Below are 20,193 nucleotides of genomic sequence, written 5' to 3' on the forward strand. Positions count from 1 at the left end.
TACGCTTGCGCCCCATCGGGACTATGGCTGGCCAGCGAGAGCAGTCCGTCCCCGAGACGGCCAATAGGCGCGCGGAACGGGCCCGCGGCCGGCCTCCCGGCTATACGAGGTCCCGCCCACGTACCGCCCCCCACATCCCGCGGCTGCGCGCAGAAGGGCTGCCGACGCCCTGAGCCCAGGCTCTTTGGGCCGCCCTTCCCGCGGTACGAGCAGCGGAGGGGTTTCCCTTCGCCTCCGGTTGAGGTTTTCTTGAGAGGTGGAGTGGGAAGGAAGTCTGTAAAAGTTATCCATTCCTTAGTCATTCGACAAATGTACACTGCGCACGGGACCAGTGCCAGGCACTGTGCGGACACCGGTAATAAGGCACCCGGGATAGGGCGCGGGTACAGGGTACAGGGACAGGGCGCCAGGGTAGACAGCGGGGATAGCGCGTAGGGACAGGGCACCAGGGAGGCCGGGGATAGGGAGCAGGGATAGGGCGTGGGGATAGGTCTTTGGCGATAGGGCACCGGGGATAGGGTGCGGGGATAGGGTGCGGATAGGGCACCGGGGATAGGGAGTGGGCATAGGGCCTCAGGACAGGGAGCTGCGATAAGGTGCCAGGGCATCAGGCCCAGGGGGTAGGGCGGGGCACCAGACACACCCTATTGTGCTTACCCTGGGACACAGCAATTACAATGGGACACATTGGTACAGTTAAGTCCAACGGTGGTGAGCTACACAGAAGACGTAAAGGCTGTGATCTCGTGTTACAGGAGGGGTGTGGGAGCTTGCGTGGAGAGAGAATTTCTAAGAAAATGGCATATGAGCAGAGTTCTGAAAGAAAGATGAACAGGCATAAAGGAGGCCAACCGGAGGAGAAGAGTGTTGCATGCTGAAGGAAGAGCCTGCAGAAGGGACTTAGAGCAAAGGGGAGGAGGCTGGTCTCTCTGCCTTGGCACCTGCCCCTTACAGTCTGATTTCTACACAGCAGCCAAAGTGATCTTTTAAAAATATAAATCTAATCTTGTCACTTCCCTGCACCCAACTCTCCAGTGAATTTCCATCTTAGAACAAAAGTTGGACTCATTATTGTGGTCACTGAGGCCCTACAAAATCTGGAGCCAACCAGACTCACTGGTTCTCACTCTCCCCCTCACTGGTTCTGACCAGCCCACTCTAGCTTTTGTTTTGCTTCGTAATTCTTATGGTCACCCGAAACCTTCTGTTTTTCTCCCTTCCACCCTCACTTGAATATGAGCTCCGTAGGGCCAGGGACTTCATCCTCCTCCTCATTGCCATATCCCCAGGCTCGAGAGCAGTATCGACACCAGTATCGACACCAGTATCTGGCGCCTAGCAGATACTCAGTTATTTGTTGGGGCACAAGGTGCGAGTGGAGAGGTGAGAAAGGAGGGGGAGCAAGGGCCAGGGCCCATAACCCCTCTTAAGGGCGGAGTGGAGCCATGGAAGGATCTAAGGAAGGAGAGAGAGTGGAAGCTTCAGAATCTGTGTTTTAGTTAGAACACCCAGTTCTCGGAGAATGGATTATAAGAGAAAAGTGGAGGTTAGGAGACCACGAGAGAGACGTTTCAGAAGTTTAGAGGAGAAATAATGGGGGTAAGGGTACAGAGAGAGAACAGAGTCAAAGATGAGCCCCAGGTTCTGGGAGGAAGGGGTTCCATTCCTGGGGAAAGAAAGCACAGGAGGAAGAGCAGAGTTGGCTGCAGGGCACAGTGACCTCGTGATTGTCCTGCTGATGGCTCTGTGAGACACCCAGAGGGAAGGTCTGGAGGGCAGAGTCCCGTCACCGAGTCGATCCCAGGAGAGAGACTGGGATCGGAGGTGGAGATTTGGGAACCAAAAGCAACTAGAAAGGAATCAAAGCCATGGGGTTGTCTCTTTGGAGAGAGCATGACGTATGAGGAGAGAAGGCCTAGACCAGGTCCCCGAAAGGGACACCTAGACAGAAAGGGGGGGGGGCTGCCTACAAAAGAGAAGGAGCAGCCAAAGGACTGGGGGGACATCCGAACGTGGAGTAGAGGTTGGAGTCGTGAAAACAGGAGCAGGCTTCCGGAAGGGGGGGAAGTCCTGTGTCGACTGAGGTGAAGAGTCAAGTCAAAGAAGGGCCGAACGCTACCCATGGGACTTAGCAACAGAGAGACCATTAGTGACCTTGGCAGGAGCAGGTCTGGAGCAGAGAGAGGGTCCAGAGCAGGCCCGCGGACCGCAGGAAGTGTGAGAGGCGTGTAGCAACTCGTTCAGGAAGTCTGGCCACAAATAGCCCCATCGCGTGCGTTGCCCCGTGAAATCCTCGTCACAGCCGCCAAGGCAACAGGAGATGAAGAAATTCGGGCTCTCAGAAGTCAAGTCGCTCCCCAGTGTCTCAGATCTGGTGAGTGACTGAGTGAGGCTTCTGATCCTGAGCAGGCTCCCCGGTCCCGGCTCAAATGCCCTTCCATCTTGGCCCCTCCATCTTGGCGCTCTTTAGGGGACAGGGGCACACGGGGGCAGCGGAGGGAGACTTAAGGGTTTGGGACACAAGACGCCTCGGACTGTCCCTGGAGGGAAGACCGGCTGAGGAGCAATAAAGTACTGATTCCTCCCTGAGGTTTCCATGGAACTTTCCAGTCCACAGACATTCTTATCTCCCGTGAGCCTCATCACAACCTTGCACGAGAGGCTCGGAACAGTAGGGAATGTGCGGGCAGGTTCGCTGGTGTTCGCTGTTTGAACCCCTCCTCCCTGCAGCCTTGACCGCATCTCTCTGTTGGCCTTCCTCGAAGTCTGACCCCCGCGTTCACTTAGTCCCCCTCGGCCTGCGCGGTGGGGTCAGCGCTGCGGTGCTGGCTCAGCCAGACTATTTCTGTCCTTCTGCTTGTCGCTTATATTTAGCTCCCAGTCACCTTCTCTGGTGCTCAGCTAAGTCTTTTAAAAGTGCTGTGCAAAGGGGACAGAGGGAGGCGTCCGCGGCCACCTCGTGCGCCCCTCGTGGCCGCTGCCAGCAGGCCGGCGTGCGGGCGGGACTCCCCCAGGGCCGCGGTCCTCAGTCGCCCCCTAGGGGCGTTCGCAAAATCTGTGTCTTTTGCGCGGTCCCGGTCGGGAGGCGGTCGGAGGTGTCGGCGGTGCGAGGGCGGGAAGGGCAGACGAGCCAGATGGCGCAGGGTCGCCCCGCGGCGGGAACAGCTGCCGGTCATTCCGCGGGACGTTGGAATGTTCTGCTCAACAACACGTGCAGAGCAAAAATCAGATTTCAGCCTTGCAGGGGCGCGGGGGGGGGGGGGGGCGGTGCTCCATCGGTTAAGCGTCCCACTTCCGCTCAGGCCACGATCTCACGGTTCCTGGGTTCGAGCTCCCCTGTGCTCTGTGCTGATTCCGTGTCTGCTTCAGATTCTGGGTCTCCCTGTCTCTCTGCCCCTCCCCCGCTTGCACTCTGTCTGTTTCTCTCTCTCAAAATTAAACACAAAATTAAAAAAAAACTTTAAGCCTTTCAATTTAAGCAAGCCTTTATTATATAATAATGCAGAGAAGTTTTACGCGAAGTTTTTTTGTTGTTGTTGTTTGGGGTTTTTTTTTTTGGATAGAGCCCAACAATTTAGGAGAAGATCGTGGCGGAGAGGGAAGCGTGGAGACAGTACATCGTCCTGACGCGGCTGCAGCTGCCTTCTCGGTGACCGGGAGCGCGTGCAGCTGGGGAAAAGACGTGGTTGAACAGCCTTCTGCTGTGCCCTGTGCTCCTGCAGGTGCTTGCAAGGCCACCAGCCAGCTGCACATGCGACGCACTGTTTACTGGTTCAGTCCAGGTGTGATCTGCGGGGGGGGGGGCCTGGGCGGCTCTGTCGGCTAAGCGTCAGACCATCTGTGCTCAGGTCATGATCTCTTGGTTTGTGAGACCGAGCCCCGCTGGGCTCTGCGCTCTGCACTGACACTGTGGAACCTGCGTGGGGTTCTCTCTCTCTCTCTCTCTCTCTCTCTCTCTCTCTCCCCACCCCCCCCCCCCCCCATGCTCATGCTTGCTCTCTTTCTCTCTCTCTCTCAAATTAAATAAACATTTTAAAAAGTCTCTCCAGGGGCACCTGGGTGGCTCAATTGGTTGAGCGTCCAACTTCAGCTCAGGTCATGATCTCACAGTTCATGAGTTTGAGCCCCGTATCAGGCTCTGTGCTGACAGCTTAGAGCCTGGAGCCTGCCTTGAATTCTGTGTCTCCCTCTCTCTGTTCCTCCCCCACTCATGCTCTGTCTCTCTCTCTCTCTCCTTCAAAAATAAATACAAACATAAAGTTTTTTTTAAAAAGTCTCTCCAGAGGAACCTGGGTGGCTCAGTCGGTTGGGCATCTGACTTTGGCTCAGGTCATGATCTCGCAGTTCATGGGTTCAAGCCCTGTAATCAGGCTCTGTGCTGACAGCTCAGAGCCTGAAGCCTGTTTCCGATTCTGTGTCTCCCTCTCTCTCTGCCCCTCCCCTGCTCATGCTCTCTCTCTCTCTCTCCTTCGAAAATAAACAAACATTAAAAAATATAAAAAAGTGGATCCGTCACTGGAATCTACTCCTGAAATCATCATTGTACTATATGCTAACTAACTTGGATGTAAATTAAAAAAAAAAATCAAGTGTTTGTGTTTCAAAAGACACCATCAAGAAGGTGACAAGACGGGGTGCCTGGGTGGCTCAGTTGGTTGAGCGTCCGACTTTGGCTCAGGTCATGATCTTATGGTTCATGAGTTCAAGCCCCACATCGGGCTCTGTGCTGATGGCTCAGAGCCTGGAGCCTGTTTGGGATTCTGTGTCTCCCTCTCTCTGCCCCTCCCCTGCTCCTGCTCTCTCTCTGTCTCTCAAAAATAAGTAAATGTTAAAACATTTTTTTTAAAAAGGTGACAAGATGACCCACAGAATGGGAGAAAATATTTGCAAGTCATATATCTGACAAGGGCCAAGGATCCAAGATATATAAAGAGCTCCTACAGCTCAATCATAAACAGGCAACCCAATTTAAACATGCGCAAAGGATTTGAACAGACATTTTCCCAAGGATAACGTACAAATGGGCAACAGGCACATGAAAAGATGCTCGACAGTATTGGTTATTAAGGGAATGCAAACCAAAACCATTGTGGGCCACCACTGCGCCTGCATTAGGATGGCTACTGGCTACAATAAAAAAGACAGTGACAACCGTTGTCAGGGATGTGGAGACATTGGAACGCTCATGTGTTATCGAGGGGAATGTAAATGGTGCAGCCTCTTTGGAAAACTCCTCAAGAGAAATCAAAGTATTAGGGGCGCCTGGGGGGCTCAGTTAAGTATCCGGCTCTTGGTTTCGGCTCGGGTGGTGATCTCATGGTCCGTGAGTTCAAGCCCCACATCAGGCTCTGCGCTGGAAGAGTGGTGCCTGCTTGGAATTCTCTCCCCTCTCTCTCTGCCACTCCCCCACGTGTGCTGTCTCTCTCTCAAAATAAATAGACTTAAAAACGTTTAAAAGGAGAGAGAGAGAAACGAAAGTATGTCCATACAACGGAATACTATTCAGCGACAAAAAGGGACAAAACAGTGACACAGGCCATGACGTGAATGATCCTCAAAACATGATGCTAAGCGAAAGAAGTCAGACAGAAAAGATCACATATCACATGATTCCATTTATATGAAATTCTAGAATAGGCTATCTTTAGAGACAGAACATAGATCAGTGGTTGCCTGGGACTGGGGTGAGAATGGAGATTAACTGTTGCACAACTCAGTAAATTTACCAAAAACCATTAAACTATATACTTGAGAGGCTTTAAAAATTTTCTTTAATGTTTATTTTTGAGAGAGAGAGAAAGAGCGAGAGAGACGGACAGAGCGTGAGCGGGGGAGGGGCAGAGAGAGAGGCAGACACAGAATCCGAAGCAGGTTCGAGGCTCCGAGCTGTCAGCACAGAGCCCGACGTGGGGCTCGAACTTACGAACTGCAGGATCATGTCTTGAGCCGAAGTCGGACGCCCAACCGACTGAGCTGCCCAGGTGCCCTGCACAAACAGTTTTTGTTTTGATGTGTCCGATGTATCTTTTTTTCTTCTGTCATTTGTGTTTTGGAATCATATATAAGAAACCATTGCCTAACACGATTCTAGACTTTGGCTATAATAAGATGAGATTGTGGGGGAGCTTGGGGGAGGTAAAATATTTACGTGTGGGAGGGACATGACTGTTGGGGACCAGAGGGCGGACTCTGCTAGGGAGCCTCCTAGATGGCCCTACCTGGTGTTCATACCTTTGTCAGTCCTTCAGCACCGCCCCCCGTATCACACAGGGGAGGCCTGTGTGACCAATAGGGTGTTGTGGAAATGACGATGTGTGGCTCCCGGGGCTCCTGTCTGGCCGTCTCCCTGAGACCTCTCACGCTGCCATGTTGTGGGGACGCGCAAACAGCCCCGTGGATAAGTCCACACGGTGAGGACCCGAGGCCTCCTGCCAACAGCCAGCCTTCGGTCCGCCCGGTTTGTGTTAGTTAGCGGCTCACCGTCAGGTCGTCTCCGAGCCTGCAGAGGACCACAGCCCTGGCCAACATCTAGGCTACAGTCTCATGAGAAACTTCAAATCTGAAGCAGCCAGCTAAGGTACTCCTGAATTCCTGACCCACAGAAGCTCTGTGAAATAAGAAATGTTTCTTGTTGCATGAAGAAGAAGAAGAGGAGGAGGGGGAGGAGGAGAAAAAGAGGGGGCCTGGTGGCTCAGTCCATTGAGCATCCAACTCTTGGTTGCAGCTCAGGTCATGATCTCACGGTTCATGAGTTCGAGCCCTGAGCTGGGCTCTGCGCTGACAGTGGGGAGCCTGCTTAGGATCCTCTCTCCCTCTCTCTGCCCCTCCCCCCACCTCTCTCTCAAAAGAAATAAATAAACTTAAAAAAAAAAAAAACATATAAAAGCCTCAAGGGCAAATCACATTGTGAGAGAAATCTGAAAGATGAGACGATGTCTGTGCTGGAAACTCTTTACAAACGGAAGGGTAAGAGGGGGACCCGAGACGCTCACCATCCGTGTGCCTGCAGAGGGGACCAGGGCGGCGACAAGGGCGCTGCAGCCTGCGAGCCGGCCAGGGCCTGGGGTATGTGCTTCACACACACTGTCGGGCTGAGCAAAGGGCAGCGCGGTGAGGTGCGGGGCGTCCCCGCCCTCCTCCCGAGAACGAGGCCTGACCGCACCTCCTGGAAAAACAGGAGACCGGCGCGGGGCCGGTGATTCGGCTCCGACTGACCGCTTGGCAGCCGCCCGCCCGGGGCCCGGCCAGCGGCGCAGTGGGAGGAAGGCGCGTCTTCACGGTCGGCGAGCTCCCTCCACACACACGCCTAACCTGCTGCTGTAGTTGGTGCACACACGTGTGTGGCCACACGTCGTCACCCGGGGGTCCGGTCACCGCCGCCTGGCGCGGGACGGCACACAGGCCGAGCGCACGGGGCGCGAGGACCCCCAGACGCTGTCCCGGCCCCTCCCGGGGCTGCTTCCACAGAGACCCCAGAAAGCCCCCCTCAGCGACCCTGCCGACACCCTGCTCTGGGCCCAGTCCAACGCGATTCCCGCCCTGGAAGTGGAGAGGCTGGGTCTCCTGCGGCCTGGGAAGCAGGACGCGGAAGGGCTACGGACCCGGTTCTCTGCGTGGAAAGACCCACAGCTCTTTGGGGGGGCGGGTCTGCCTCTAACCAGACTCCCGACGGGTCAGGGCGGGAAGCCCTCTGCTGCAGCTAATTTGCGCCCCTCCTTAGCCACTTACTGTCAGGGGAGAGCGGGACGCGCCACCCCCCACCCCCCCACGACGTCCGCGGTCGGGCTTGGCACGTTTGGGGACATCGCAGGGACCGGCACCTGGGCAGCGCAGCGCGTGTGGCTTAGCGTGATGCAGGAGTTCCTTCCAGGTCACCCAGCCGGGGAGTGCGGGAGCCAGGATTCAAACCCAGACCCAGCTTGTCTCACTGAGACTAGGCTTCAGGGCCGTAGGAACCTAGAGGCAATGACCAATTTTGCCCGGAGTGTGTCTGGAAAGTCTTCACTGAAATCATTTCTTTAATGTTTTATTTATTTATTTATTTATTTATTTATTTATTTATTCTGACAGAGAGTGAGAGAGCAAGCTGGGGAAGGAGCAGAGAGAGAGAGAGAGAGAGAGAGAGAGAGGGAAAGAGAATCCCAGGCAGGCTCCCACTGTCAGCGCAGAGCCCAATGCGGGGCTCAAACTCTCGACCCACGAGATCATGACCTGAGCCCAAGTCGGGTGCTTCTCCAACTGAGCCCCCCGGCACCCCATCACTGGAATGATTCAACAGACCACAGTCACACAGGAAACCAGCGGCTCTCCAGCCCCTCCTGGGCTCCAGGCGCTGCACTCGGCTTACTGGTCCCAGTCAGGGCTCCGTCTCACAGGTGAGATCAGCCCCCAGAGCCACGGTTCGGAGCCGTGCGTGTCGCTCCCGCTAAATCAGAGGTGCCCGGGAGGCACCACTGCGGCCCAACCCCTTCTCACATCCACTGAGGACACAGCTGCGTATACTGACCGGTTTCGGAACCACTTTGCACAACCAAGGAAAACCAGTTGTGACAGTCCTCGTCTGATGAGGGGTTGCTGTTGGTGACTCCCGCCCTCGGCCAGGACCTGTCCTCCCTGCATTTCCACCCCTTCTCAGAGAAACCTTCCTGGGTCACTCCCACCATGCACGGCCACCCCACGAACGCTTGTTACCTTCTCTTCATCTGTAACTACACGTGATTTTTTTTTTTTTTTTTTTTAGAAAACTTTAAATGTTTATTTATTTTTGAGAGAGAGACAGAGCACCATCAGGGGAGGGGTAGTGAGGGAGGGACACATAGAATCCGAAGCAGGCTCCAGGCTCCGAGCTGTCCGCACAGAGCCCGACGCGGGGCTCGAACTCAGGAACCGTGAGATCACGACCTGAGCTGAAGTCGGACGCTCGACCGACCGAGCCACCCAGGCGCCCCTGTAACCACCCGTGTTAAGTGTGTGACTGCCCTCACAAGGCCTATAGGGCAAATTATGCCTTAACCACTTCCAGGATTCTGGAGGTGAATCTTTCATTAGTATCACCTTTATTAGTATTACTTTGTTTTTATTTGTATTTATTTTTTTAAGGAAGCTCTGTGCCCAGTGCGGGGCTTGAACTCACAACCTGGAGATCAGGACTCGCCTGCTCTACCGACCCAGCCAGCCTGGCGCCCCACCTTTATTGGCTGTTACTCACAAGCCTCTTTTCTCGGGAAAGCGGTGGGCCTGCTGTGTCGTCCGTCCTCAGGGATTCGGGAGCCTCTACCCAACCTTCCGCGCGGATCCTTGATCCACGTTCTTCCTGAGGCTGTCACCCACACGTGCCTCCCAGGATGTCCTAGGATGAATAATCGCCAACAGCCTGGAGGAGACCAGTCGCCCTCTACAAGTATGGTTGCAATTGCCTCACTTCCTGTATCATGTGACACTCCCAGAGTCGTCACGTGACCCACCTACTCCCCCCCCCCCCCTTTATGCCGGAACTAAACCCGCAGGGTTGATCGGGTGTCCAGCCACCGCCAGGACCTGCATCCCTGTTTGTATTTAGGGGACCCTCTGTCCTCCCGAGGCTCAGGAACCCTGCAGTGCCGTCACCTGGTGATGGAGCGCTCGACTCCTCCCCGAGAGGTGAGTGAGCCACAGCTCCCAGCCGGGTCCTGTCGCTCTGCTTCTGGAATCCTGGCCATCCGGAGGCTGGAATTCAGTGGATGACAGTCTCCTCAAATCCAGGCCATCGTGGCTCTTTGACGGAGGGGCAGATGGAGGGGGGGGGGGTCCAGGGAGAAGCGGGAGGGAAGAGGGGCGGAGAAGGGTCCTGGTCGGGGTGGGCAGAGGGCACGGTGGGAGGGCAGCACCCGGGTGTCTCTGGGTCCTGTGCCATCGCCATCAGAGGCAGGTGGGAGCCAGGCTGTGGGCCCCCCCGCCCACGGGAGAGTAGCTGAGGGGTGGAGAGCGGCCTTCCAGCCGGTCCTCATTCTGTCCTCAGGAGCGCCCCGAGCCCCCAGGCCGGGGAGGCGTCTTGGCTGCCAGGCTCGTGGGCCTGCTTTTCCTTCAGGCGGTGCCGTGGGCCTCAGGTGAGTGAGTCACAAGAGGGGCGTCGGTCCTGAGGAGGCTCCCCCTGCCCGACGGTCCTGTGGGCGCTTTCTGGCACGCTGCCGTGTCAGGGGCGATCAGCAAACCTTCTGAGTGACTGAGACCAACCTCACGGGGGCAGAACAGCGAGAGGAGTTTTGAAATGAGTGTCCGTTTCGTCCGGCCAGGTGCGTCCCTTCTCCCTGGCCTCCCTCAGCCCCGGCCTCTGCTTCTGCTCCTCCCTCCCAGGTGCCCGCCCCTGCAGCCCTAAAAGCTTTGGCTACAGCTCGGTGGTCTGTGTCTGCAATGCCACGTACTGTGACTCTCTCGACCCCCTGACCCTGCCCGCCCTCGGCACCTTCAGCCGATACGAGAGCACGCGCAGCGGGCGCCGGATGGAGCTGAGTCTGGGGCCCATCCGGGCCAACCGCACAGGCACAGGTGACCGCCGTGTGCCTCATCCCCAGGGCAGGCTGGGACGCTCCCGGAGCTAAGTCATGCCCGCAGCTCACCGGCCCCTCCTCCCTGTGCGCTCACCCCCCCCCCCCATTTCCTGTGTATCCGCAGGGCTGCTACTGACCCTGCAGCCAGATCAGAAGTTCCAGAAAGTGAAGGGGTTTGGAGGGGCCATGACGGACGCCGCTGCCCTCAACATTCTTGCCCTGTCACCCCCTGCACGGAATTCGCTACTCAAATCCTATTTCTCTGAAGAAGGTGAGGACGAGGGGGACAGGATGACACAGTGCGATTGACACTCTGACCTTCCCGTGACCCTGACTTCCACCCCTCCCTGACGTTTGGGTCCTTCCTACCTTTCCCTGGGTGTTAGCTCAGAGGACCTGTGTTCCACCCAGGGGCCTGGCTCCACAGACCCCAGCCGGGACCCCAGGCTCCCTTTGGCCCGCCACAGGCACAGTCTAGGACCGGCAGGTGGTAGGCAGGTCCCACATTCTCCTGCTGACTCAGACGCTCGTGTCTCGGCCTTCCTCTTCTGCAGGAATCGAGTACAACATCATCCGGGTACCCATGGCCAGCTGTGACTTCTCCATCCGCACCTACACCTACGATGACAGCCCTGACGACTTCCAGTTGCGTGACTTCATCCTCCCCGAGGAAGATGTCAGGCTCAAGGTGGGCACTCGGCCCCGGTGGAAGTGGATGCCTGCTGGGTGAGAAGCCTCAGGCTAGAGGAGCCTGCAGGGGGACACAGAGCCCGCCCCCTGCTCTCGGTTCTGTCCCGGGGGTGGGGGGTGGGGGCTGGCGGGACAGGGCAGGGGCCGATGGCTCGGCCTGACCCACTGGTCGGGCCGGTCTGCCCATGTTCCAGCTCTGGGTGTCTCTCTCCTCACTTCCACGGTCTCTAGATACCCCTGATTCACCAGGCCCTGGAGCTGGCCCCACGCCCTGTGTCACTCTTCGCCAGTCCCTGGACGTCACCCACTTGGCTGAAGACCAACGGGGCAGTGAACGGGAAGGGGTCACTCAAGGGGCAGCCGGGAGATCTCTACCACCAGACCTGGGCCAGATACTTTGTTAAGTAAGGCCGCAAGCCCTCGTCTCCGCACCCCCTCCCTTGCCGTGGACCCAGGTCACCCCCAGATCCGACTCCTCAGACTACCTTTCTACCTGCTGAGCCTTTCACACTCTGCCTGTCAGTTTTCCCCGCCTCACCGGGCCTCCTATTCCCCAGGGTCCTGGTCCCCCTCTCTTGTCCAGGGCCACTCACACCCTTTTCCCCGTCAGGTTCCTGGACGCTTACGCGGAGCACAGGTTACGGTTCTGGGCAGTGACGGCAGAGAACGAGCCTTCTGCAGGGCTGCTCAGTGGGTACCCCTTCCAGTGCCTGGGCTTCACCCCTGAACACCAGCGAGACTTCATCGCCCGGGACCTGGGTCCTACCCTCGCCAACAGTACGCACCGCGACGTCCGCCTGCTCATATTGGACGACCAGCGCTTGCTGCTGCCTCGCTGGGCCCAGGTGGTAAGGCCCAGGGCCTCCGGGGTAGCCCGGCGACCCCCAGATCTAGCCTCCGGGTGACCGGCTCCCACAGTGTCTCCCTGCCTCAGCCCTCGATTCCTAGAACTCCCTGGGCTGGAGCCAGGCGCCCAGGCGGCCCCCCGGGGGGTGCTCAGGGGTCATAACCTCCTCTGCGTCTCCAGGGCCCCAGAGGTCCCTGTGGTTTGTCACTTTAACCCCTCTAGTTGCCTGCAGCCCACTGCCTATTTCTCAGGTCCCCAGGGCTGCTTCCGGAACCCTCCATGCAGGGCCCGGTTTTAGCAGCCCCTTCCCCATACAGGTGCTGGCGGACCCAGAGGCGGCTAAGTACGTTCATGGCATTGCTGTACATTGGTACCTGGACTTTCTGGCTCCTGCAAAGGCCACCCTGGGGGAGACACACCGCCTGTTCCCCGACACCATGCTCTTTGCCTCAGAGGCCTGCACGGGCTCCAAGTTCTGGGAGCAGAGTGTGCGACTGGGCTCCTGGGACCGAGGGATGCAGTACAGCCACAGCATCATCACGGTGAGCCCCCAGGCCCCTCCCACCAGGCAGGCGCAGACCTCCCTGATCTCACCGCAGGAGGGCCTGTTCTCCAACTCACCGGGCTGACTCGCTCTTCGGGGCGTCGTCATCCCTGCCTCCCCTTCATGGGCTCGCACATCCCACCACCGCTTTCCTCGAGTGCTGGCCTCTCTGGCCGTCACGTCTGCCTCCACGTGCCTCTGCTTCCTTGCCTCGTCCTCGCCGCCCCGCCCTCCTTAGGTGTTAGAGGCGCAGAGCGTCCCCCACGGGGCCGGGGCGCCGCCAGCCTGCCTTCCTCGACCCTTAACTACATTGTCTGAGGATCCCACGTGGGGGCTGTCTCTGCCCTGCTCCTCCCGCAGAACCTTCTCTACCATGTGGTCGGCTGGACAGACTGGAACCTCGCTCTGAATCCCGAAGGGGGACCCAACTGGGTGCGCAACTTTGTCGACAGCCCCATCATCGTAGACATCACCAAAGACACGTTTTACAAACAGCCCATGTTCTATCACCTTGGCCACTTCAGGTGAGTGGAGGGCAGGCGCCCCGCCTCCTTGCCAGGCGGGTCTCCTGCACGGCCGGGGGCTCCTGTCCCCCCCCCCCCCCCCCGCCGTGAGGGAACAGGAAGATGTTCAGGGTGGGAGCTTGGGAGAGGTGCCCCTGAGCCTCTTGCACCATCCAGGCAGGAAGTGACTAGGCGGTGGTGGGCGAGCCCCGCATGCCGGACGCTGGGGACAGGACGTGAGGGCAGGGCCTGCCCGGCAGGATAGAGCTGCGGTCTGAAGGTGGGGCAGAGCTTCGGCAAGGGTGCTGCCCTTGGGGGAGCGGGCCCCGGCCCGGGCAGGCGAGGCTGGGGTCCCGGACCACGCCCGTTCTCCCCCTACCCCCCAGCAAGTTCATTCCGGAGGGCTCGCAGAGAGTGGGGCTGCTGGCCAGCGAGAAGAACGGCTTGGACACGGTGGCGCTGACGCGCCCCGATGGCTCTGCGGTCCTGGTCGTGCTGAACCGGTGAGAGCGGCAGGGCCCAGGAGCGGGCTGAAGCCCGGGCGGTGGGCTCGGCAGGACCCAGCGCTCAGCTTCTCCCTTGCTTCCCCAGCTCCCCGAAGGACGTGCCCCTCACCATCGAGGACCCTGCCGTGGGCTTCATGGAGACGCTGTCCCCCGGCTACTCCATTCACACATACCTGTGGCGTCGCCAGTGATGGGGCCGATACCCAAGCAGCGCCTGGGCTCGGCAGGGGCATTAAAGGGACAGAGCCGGCTCACACGCTGTCTGTGGCTACAGAGGGTATACGAGGGCCAGGGCTAGCTTAGGTGACGTAAGCCCAGGGGCCGTGGTTTGCGTGACTCACTCTCCCCCTGGTGGGTGCCAGGGCCTGGAGGCCCCTAAAGGGAGCGCAGGGAAGCCCCGGCGGCCCCGCCCCCCGCCTGTGAGTGTGTGCTATGTGCTGGCTCCCGTGGAAACTGGGCCCGGGCCCAGGGTGAGCTCACTGTCTGTATGGACACAAGCTGGGGGCGGGGGAGGCCGAGGAAAGGGAGATCAGAGAAGCTGGGCCCCAAACGGGGGTGTGGGGGAGGGGGGGGGCTGTGTCTTTCGAGGGCCGTGCGGAAGCAGTCACGGCGTCAGGGCACAGGCAGCCGAGAAGCCAGGCACCGGTGGGGGGCGGGGGGCGGGGGGGCTCAGGCGCCCGACGGCCGCCCCCCCACCAGCCAGCAGCTCCTGGAAAGATGACGGTCCCTTAAGAAAGAGAATGTGCGACTGCAGCCCGCGTGGACAGCTTTATTATGGGAGTGGCGCCCGTTTTCCAGCCGCACCAACAACGGAGAAGCAGAGGAGCCTCTGGAATGTGTGAGAGTAGAAAAGTCCGTCCCGGGAGCGCGAGGCGGGGTCACTCGTCTTCCTCCTCGTCGGCCATGCTCAGGGACCGCGTGCCGGGCGCCCGGGCGGGTGCCGCCCGCTGGATAGAGACGATGCCGCTGAGCAAGGCGTAGCCCGCCATGGCCGCCAGCCCCGCCAGCACGGACAGCACCTGGTTCCGGCGCCGGTACGGCTCCTCCTCGGCCTCGGGGCCCGCTGACGTCTGGCGTGGAGGCGGCACCTCCGCTGAGGAGCGAGGCAGGAAGGGGGGGGGGGGTTGGTTCCCGTGTCCGCCCCCCCCCCCCCCCCCCCGCCCCCGCCAGCGCCCGGCCCGCAGCTGCCCGCCGCTCACCTCCATCCCAGGGGAAGTAGAGGCTGAGGATGTGCGCGCAGTAGGCGCAGAGGTTGTGCAGCCCCCGCAGGTGGGCCTGCAGCCTCCCGCTGGGCAGCCTGGCCTGCAGCAGCGGCGCCAAGTAGCCGAAGACAAAGGCGTCCAGCGAGGCGGGGCTGGAGCGGAGAGAGAAGGGCTGCAGGGGAGAGCCCGGGGCCCGGGGGCGGGGCCCTGGGGGGCGGGACGCCCCGTCCTGGACCCACCGGGAGCGGGGAGGGCTCCCCAGGTGGGGCCGGCCGGGCCCTGAATGGGACTCTATCCCAGGGCTGCATAAAGGGCACATTGAGAGCCCCGCGGCCCCTCCTGCGCCTGGCGGCCCTCCCGCCTCACACACAGCCCCACTGTCATCGGGCCCGGCCTTCCCGAGGACCTCCTGCACAGCGCCCGGGCCACCCCGGGCCCCGCAGCGACGTCTGAACCTGCCTCTCGCCCCCCACCCCCCAGACCACCTAGTTTCCCCGGAGGCAGACTCACGCGTCCCCGAAGAAGAATTTCTGAGAGCCCAGGCGCTGGGAGAGCAGGGTCAGGCATTCCCGAGCCTCCTGGTACAGCTGCAGAGAGGACACGGGGCGGACTCGCGGCTGCGGGGACCCCGGGCACACCCCCCCCACCGCCGTCCCCGACCGTCCTCTTCGGGGCTCCGCTCGCACCGCGGCCCCGGCCCCAGACGCACCTCCTTCTCCAGCTCTTCCTCATTCTCGGGCCTGTGCTCCCCGCACAGCAGCTGCAGCCGCTCCATGAACTGCCGCTGCATGCGGCCAGGAAGGAAGAAGTTCAGGGGAAAGGGCATGGCCTCAGCGTACCACTTCCGGGTCACCTCCACATAGTTCTTGGTGTCCACCCAAAAAGTATGGATCTGGATGGGGGGGGAGGGGCGGGCAGGAGGAACGAAGCAGGTCTGAGCCGGTGCACCTGCCTAACTTAGGGCGGGCTCCCCGTCGCGTGCGTGTGCGCCCCGCCCCCCCCCCCCCCCTCTCCTGGCCATGAACCTCGGGAGGTTCGGGCACACTCACCAGCACCGGGAGAAGCTTCTCCTCCAGCAGAGACATGAAGGCCAAGGTGTCTGCCCCCTGTCGGGCCGACAGATCGTAATCGGCGTTGTACTTCTGTGGAGGAGATGACCGTGAGGGGGACGCCGGGACGCTCCAGGGGCCCTTCCCCAAGGAGGGAGGCATCCTGTCCGGCACCACCCTCACCGGCCCCTGCGTGTGGCAGAAGGACGCCAGGCAGCTTTTCCCGCCGAGGCCCCCTCGCCTGGGCCCGTCCAGTAGCCTGTTGCTGTTGGCGGAGAGCCTGGGCCTTGGAGCCTGCTGGCCATCAAGGTCGGGCGCCCGCTGGGGGGAGAGGAAGGCCCCAGCCGCAAACCAGGAGCGGCTCCTGGAGTCTCCACGGAAAGCTGGAAGCACGCCCGCTGACGGCAACTTTCTAACAGGAACTTCCCAGTCCGGGCACCACAGGGCTGGCGCGGTGGAGCTCAGATGCAGGGTGGGCCTCAGCCTAGGCCTCAGGAACCAGGGCCCCCGGCTGGTTCTCTCAATGCCCAGGTCTTGGCTATTTGTTCCATTTCATTCCATGGCCCGGGTGCCACCTCCGCACGTTGTACCCGCGCCCCATGTCTCAGCCTGCCACACCTCAGCAACCCCCTCTGCACATCCTGAGTGAGGTTTGTCCCCACATGACCTCTGGAGCCTGATCCTTAAAAAAACAACAACAAAAAAATCTCTCTGAGCCTCAGTTTCTCCCCTGCAGAATGGGGTAGCCGCCCTCTCTCAATGTGGCTGTGTTAGGAAAAAACCCTGCAGACTGGAAAAACTGTGCTCATACATAAGGAAACAGGGCGGTGGCCCAGGCCCTACCAGGAACTTTGGCTTCTCCCTGGACCCCCTCTCTCCATGCCTCCCAGCTCCTTCACCTTTGGGAAAACACAAGAGGCTCCTACATCTGCCAAGGGTTCCCACGAAAGTTAGATGAGCCCTCGGAAAGCATCCCGGCTAAACCCCTAGTTTTATAAAGAAGGGGCTTACAGCTCTGAGAGGTGAAGCAGCTTGCCCAAGGTCACACAGCCAAGGACAGGATGAAGGACAGTCAAGATATCCCCATTCCTCTTGTAATACTCTCTCAACTTCCCCGCCCTGGCTCTACGCCTTGTCCATCCTGAGCCCCATATCCAGCCCAACCTGGGCCCTGAGGAAAGGACAACGGCCCTGACAAGTCCCTCTCCAGAGCCACCTTCGAGGGCCTCACCTGAGCCAAACGTTCTCTCCTGCCCTCTTTCCCTTCTAGGTGTCCTCGGCCCGTTTACCTCTCCTTCCCTGCCCAGCAGGCAGAAGGCCCTGTCCCTCCGGATACCTCCCCAGAGCCCCAGCTTAACGCCTGGCCGAGCGCTTACTGAATCCACACAGTGTGTCTGTCCCATCAGACTGTGCGCTCCTTGAAGTCGTGGGCCTCCTGCTTCTGGCTCGGCACAGATGACAAACGTGTGATGCGTTGACATGACAACTACTCTCACCGGCAGCCCTCCTACCCAAGCCACCTACCTCTTTTCGAAGATGGGTGATGATCTTGTGTGGCACCGAGATGACCTCGCCGTGACTGGTCCGAAGGGCAGGCAGAGTCCCTGACATGGAGAGAAAAGGACACCCACAGACCCTTAGCTGCCTATCCATGTGTATTTACACCACATTCCTGTCTGTCTCCTGCTCCTCCCCTTCCTCACCCCCCAGGGACACTGGGTACCTGAAGGGCTCCGCCAGGGGTTGGTGATCTTGTACACCTTGAGTGGGGCACCAGTAAATCTGGCATAGGTCTGCAGGGAAGGAAGCAGAAGGCAGAGAGGCCCCCACAGGGGAATCAGGAAGAGCAAAAACGGGCTCCTGGGTGGCTCAGTCGGTTGGGCGTCCGACTCTTGATTTTTGGCTCAGGTCGTGATCTCACGGTTGGGGAGTTCGAGCCCTGGGTTGGGCTCTGCACTGACAGTGAGTGCGGAGCCTGCTTGGGATTCTCTCTCTTCCTCTCTCTGCCCCTCCCCTGCTTGCATACGCGTGATCTCTCTCTCAAAATAAATAAACGAAAGAAAAAAAGAAAAAAATATTTATTGAACCCTTTTTGTGCTGTGCTTGGTACTTGCCTCACAAAGAGGTGGACGTTATGGTTTCCATTTCACAACGGGTAACGCAGGGCTCGGGGGGCGGGGTTGTGAACCGGTCTCTAATACTAGGTCTGCCAGCAAAAGCCTTCCCTCTCCTGCCATCTACCTGATGTACAAACATCCTCATAAGTTCTTCCTACCCAGTATATCCCTTTTCCCGGAAGCACTGATCGTGCCCTTCTGAGGGAGTCTCTGTGGCCCGCTCCTACTTAAACCTTGGCACCTCAACTTATTACCTTTATTTGCTAACACGTTTGCCTTTCGGTAAACAACTACAGGGGAGGAACTAAGTCTTACTCATCTTTGCACGCCAAGGTGTGGTATCTGGGAGAGGCCTGATAACATGCTTATTAAATGAAAGAGCGGGTGAATAAAGTGAACGAACTGACTCCAAAGCTCTTTCCACAGAGCCTGGCGGGAGGCCTTTTGGTTCAATAAATGAACTCAGTAATGCTGTGTAGTGAGGAGGAGGTGGAGGTGGTGGAGGTGGAGGAGGAGGAGGAGGAGGAGGAGGAAAGGGAGGCTGAGAAGACAGGAATGCCACGCCTGAGAACCCTCAGATCGCCGAGGCTCAGTAAACCTCCGGATGAAGAAACAGCCCTCAGAGACCAGGGAGGGATAGCCCCAAGGTCACACAGCCAGTAAATGGATGAGCAAGGACTAAAACCCATTTCCTGAACCCCCGACCAGGCCTCTTTCCATGGCTGCGCAAAACCTAGGCTGTTAAGCCACAGGGCACTGAGCCTACGTCGGCCAGGCTCAGTCTTTGATTGCCTCAGTTTCCCCCAGTGAGCCCGTGCTGAGGCGCCCTGGTCAAATCCGGACGATCGGCTAGTTCGGCTCCCTCCCCAGTCCTCCAGGGCGCAGCAGAGGGCGACGGCGCCACCCCTCACCAGCACGGCCAGGCTGTCCAGGTCCACTGACGGCAGCCCCCAGCCCCCCGACCAGCAGAACAGCTCCATGGGCGCCGCCATCTTGCCCGCCCTCTGTCCCGGAAGCACCTCCCCCCCGCGCTTCCGCCCGCCCCCCGCGTGGCCCCGCCCCCCCAGGCCCGCCCCTCCCACCGCCCGAGGCGCGGGCCGAGGGGAGGCCGCAGGCGAGGCGAGGCGGGGCGAGGCGAGGCGAAGCGGGGCGGGGCGGGGCGGGGCGAAGCGGGGCGGGGCGGGGCCGCGGGCTTTGGGGGAGGGCGGCCGCCGCCGGCTCCAGAGGCGGCTCCCGAAGTGGGGGAGGGTTCTCTCCCGGGCCCTCTTGGCGGAGGCTGGGCGCCCTGGCCGCGGGGAGCCCCGGGCCCCCGAGGGCGCGGCGGGTCCCGGCCCAGCGGGTGTTGTGCGTCCGGTCGGGCTCTGGGGGCTCTCGCAAATCTGCACGCGGCTCGGGCTGCCCCAGGGCCCCGCGGGGCTCGGCCCGGAGCGGGGGCCGCGGGGGGGTCCCCCGCGCCGCATGTTTTCCACAGCGCGTTATGTTTGGAGCGGGCCCCGCGCCGCCTGTCGCCATGGAAACAAAACAGGGGCGGCGGCGGCCGGAGCCGGGTCGGGCTGGGGCCGGGGAGGGGGGAGGGGTGGGGCTCGCGCGCCGTTGCCGTGGTAACGGGAACCGAGGCGCCCCTGCGCTTCATCCGGGTCACGGCCTGCCGGCCAGTACCCGCTGTGTTCCGGGTCTGGCCGCGGCCCCTGGCCTGTCCCCTGCTTTACTCCTGTCCCCGGAGGCCCTTTCCTCCTTCCTGATTGCTCCCTCCAAGCACTTCGCTGACCACTGTGTTAGACGCGCCCTCCGCTTCCCATCGGCCGCTTCTAAGTTTTCCTAGGAGCCAGTCACGTGTCAGGGGACCCCCCCCCCCACCCTAATGAGGGGCACTCGCTTCGTCAGAGCAGCAAAGTTCATGCCATGCGGGCATCCCCTGGGCACGATAGCAAGCTACTTTCCGCCACTCCCTTGGCACCCTTTCATGCCAGCTGGGGAATAATGCCCGCTGTCTGGCGCTGCCCCTGCCAGGGGCTCCTGCCTTCCCCAACTGCGACTTACAGGAAACGGTAGCATTCGGTAGTGGCCCCCAGCAGCGAGACGCCGGGAGGGAGGGAGGGAGGGAGGGAGGGAGGCAGGCACCTGGGACGGAGGACCGTTAGGGAGAGGCAGGAGGCAGGGAGGCCTCCAGACTCTTCCCCAGTGCTCCTGGTTCCCAGAGCTGGGGATG

General features: G+C 60.1%; 2 protein-coding genes and 1 long non-coding RNA gene across 6 annotated transcripts; 1 reads left to right on the forward strand and 2 right to left on the reverse strand.

Moving 5' to 3' along the window:
* Nucleotides 1-3,467: 3,467 nt before the first annotated feature.
* LOC122476166 lies at nucleotides 3,468-9,366 on the reverse strand. Its single transcript, XR_006295407.1, has 2 exons — nucleotides 9,209-9,366; nucleotides 3,468-3,669 (listed from the first exon to the last, which is right to left on the reverse strand). It is a non-coding gene; the product is annotated as an uncharacterized LOC122476166 (long non-coding RNA).
* Nucleotides 9,367-9,476: 110 nt separating this feature from the next.
* Nucleotides 9,477-14,369, forward strand: GBA (glucosylceramidase beta). 4 transcript variants are annotated; one of them, XM_043568535.1, is made up of 11 exons: nucleotides 9,477-9,639; nucleotides 9,998-10,085; nucleotides 10,333-10,524; nucleotides 10,651-10,797; nucleotides 11,081-11,214; nucleotides 11,448-11,620; nucleotides 11,827-12,064; nucleotides 12,381-12,605; nucleotides 12,968-13,131; nucleotides 13,497-13,613; nucleotides 13,702-13,870. In XM_043568535.1, exons 1-11 carry the CDS (start codon nucleotides 9,613-9,615, stop codon nucleotides 13,805-13,807), a joined length of 1,611 nt encoding a protein of 536 aa, XP_043424470.1. In that variant the 5' UTR covers nucleotides 9,477-9,612; the 3' UTR covers nucleotides 13,808-13,870. The 4 variants fall into 4 exon arrangements, with proteins under 4 accessions (XP_043424470.1, XP_043424469.1, XP_043424471.1 ...); XM_043568534.1 differs by having other exon boundaries at nucleotides 9,493-9,639; nucleotides 13,682-14,369; XM_043568536.1 differs by lacking the exon at nucleotides 9,998-10,085 and having other exon boundaries at nucleotides 9,513-9,639; nucleotides 13,682-14,369.
* Nucleotides 14,366-20,126, reverse strand: MTX1 (metaxin 1). The gene is made up of 8 exons (XM_043568538.1): nucleotides 20,025-20,126; nucleotides 17,591-17,660; nucleotides 17,392-17,471; nucleotides 15,868-15,960; nucleotides 15,528-15,710; nucleotides 15,329-15,405; nucleotides 14,816-14,970; nucleotides 14,366-14,709 (listed from the first exon to the last, which is right to left on the reverse strand). Exons 1-8 carry the CDS (start codon nucleotides 20,037-20,039, stop codon nucleotides 14,495-14,497), a joined length of 888 nt encoding a protein of 295 aa, XP_043424473.1. The 5' UTR covers nucleotides 20,040-20,126; the 3' UTR covers nucleotides 14,366-14,494.
* Nucleotides 20,127-20,193: the final 67 nt, after the last annotated feature.

This window comes from Prionailurus bengalensis, chromosome E4, assembly GCF_016509475.1.
Source record: "Prionailurus bengalensis isolate Pbe53 chromosome E4, Fcat_Pben_1.1_paternal_pri, whole genome shotgun sequence".
NCBI classification, from domain to species: Eukaryota; Metazoa; Chordata; class Mammalia; order Carnivora; family Felidae; genus Prionailurus; species Prionailurus bengalensis.

Bases quoted from the DNA above. Each gene is read 5' to 3' on its own strand.
- GBA (XM_043568534.1), top strand. From the start codon at position 9,613: ATGGAGCGCTCGACTCCTCCCCGAGAG. The intron at 11,215-11,447 runs GTGGGCACTCGG...CACGGTCTCTAG, and splicing joins AGGAAGATGTCAGGCTCAAG to ATACCCCTGATTCACCAGGC. The intron at 12,606-12,967 runs GTGAGCCCCCAG...CTCCTCCCGCAG, and splicing joins ACAGCCACAGCATCATCACG to AACCTTCTCTACCATGTGGT.
- MTX1 (XM_043568538.1), bottom strand. The intron at 15,961-17,391 runs GTAGGTGGCTTG...TCTCCTCCACAG, and splicing joins TCACCCATCTTCGAAAAGAG to AAGTACAACGCCGATTACGA. The intron at 14,710-14,815 runs GTGAGCGGCGGG...CTCGCTCCTCAG, and splicing joins CTACTTCCCCTGGGATGGAG to CGGAGGTGCCGCCTCCACGC.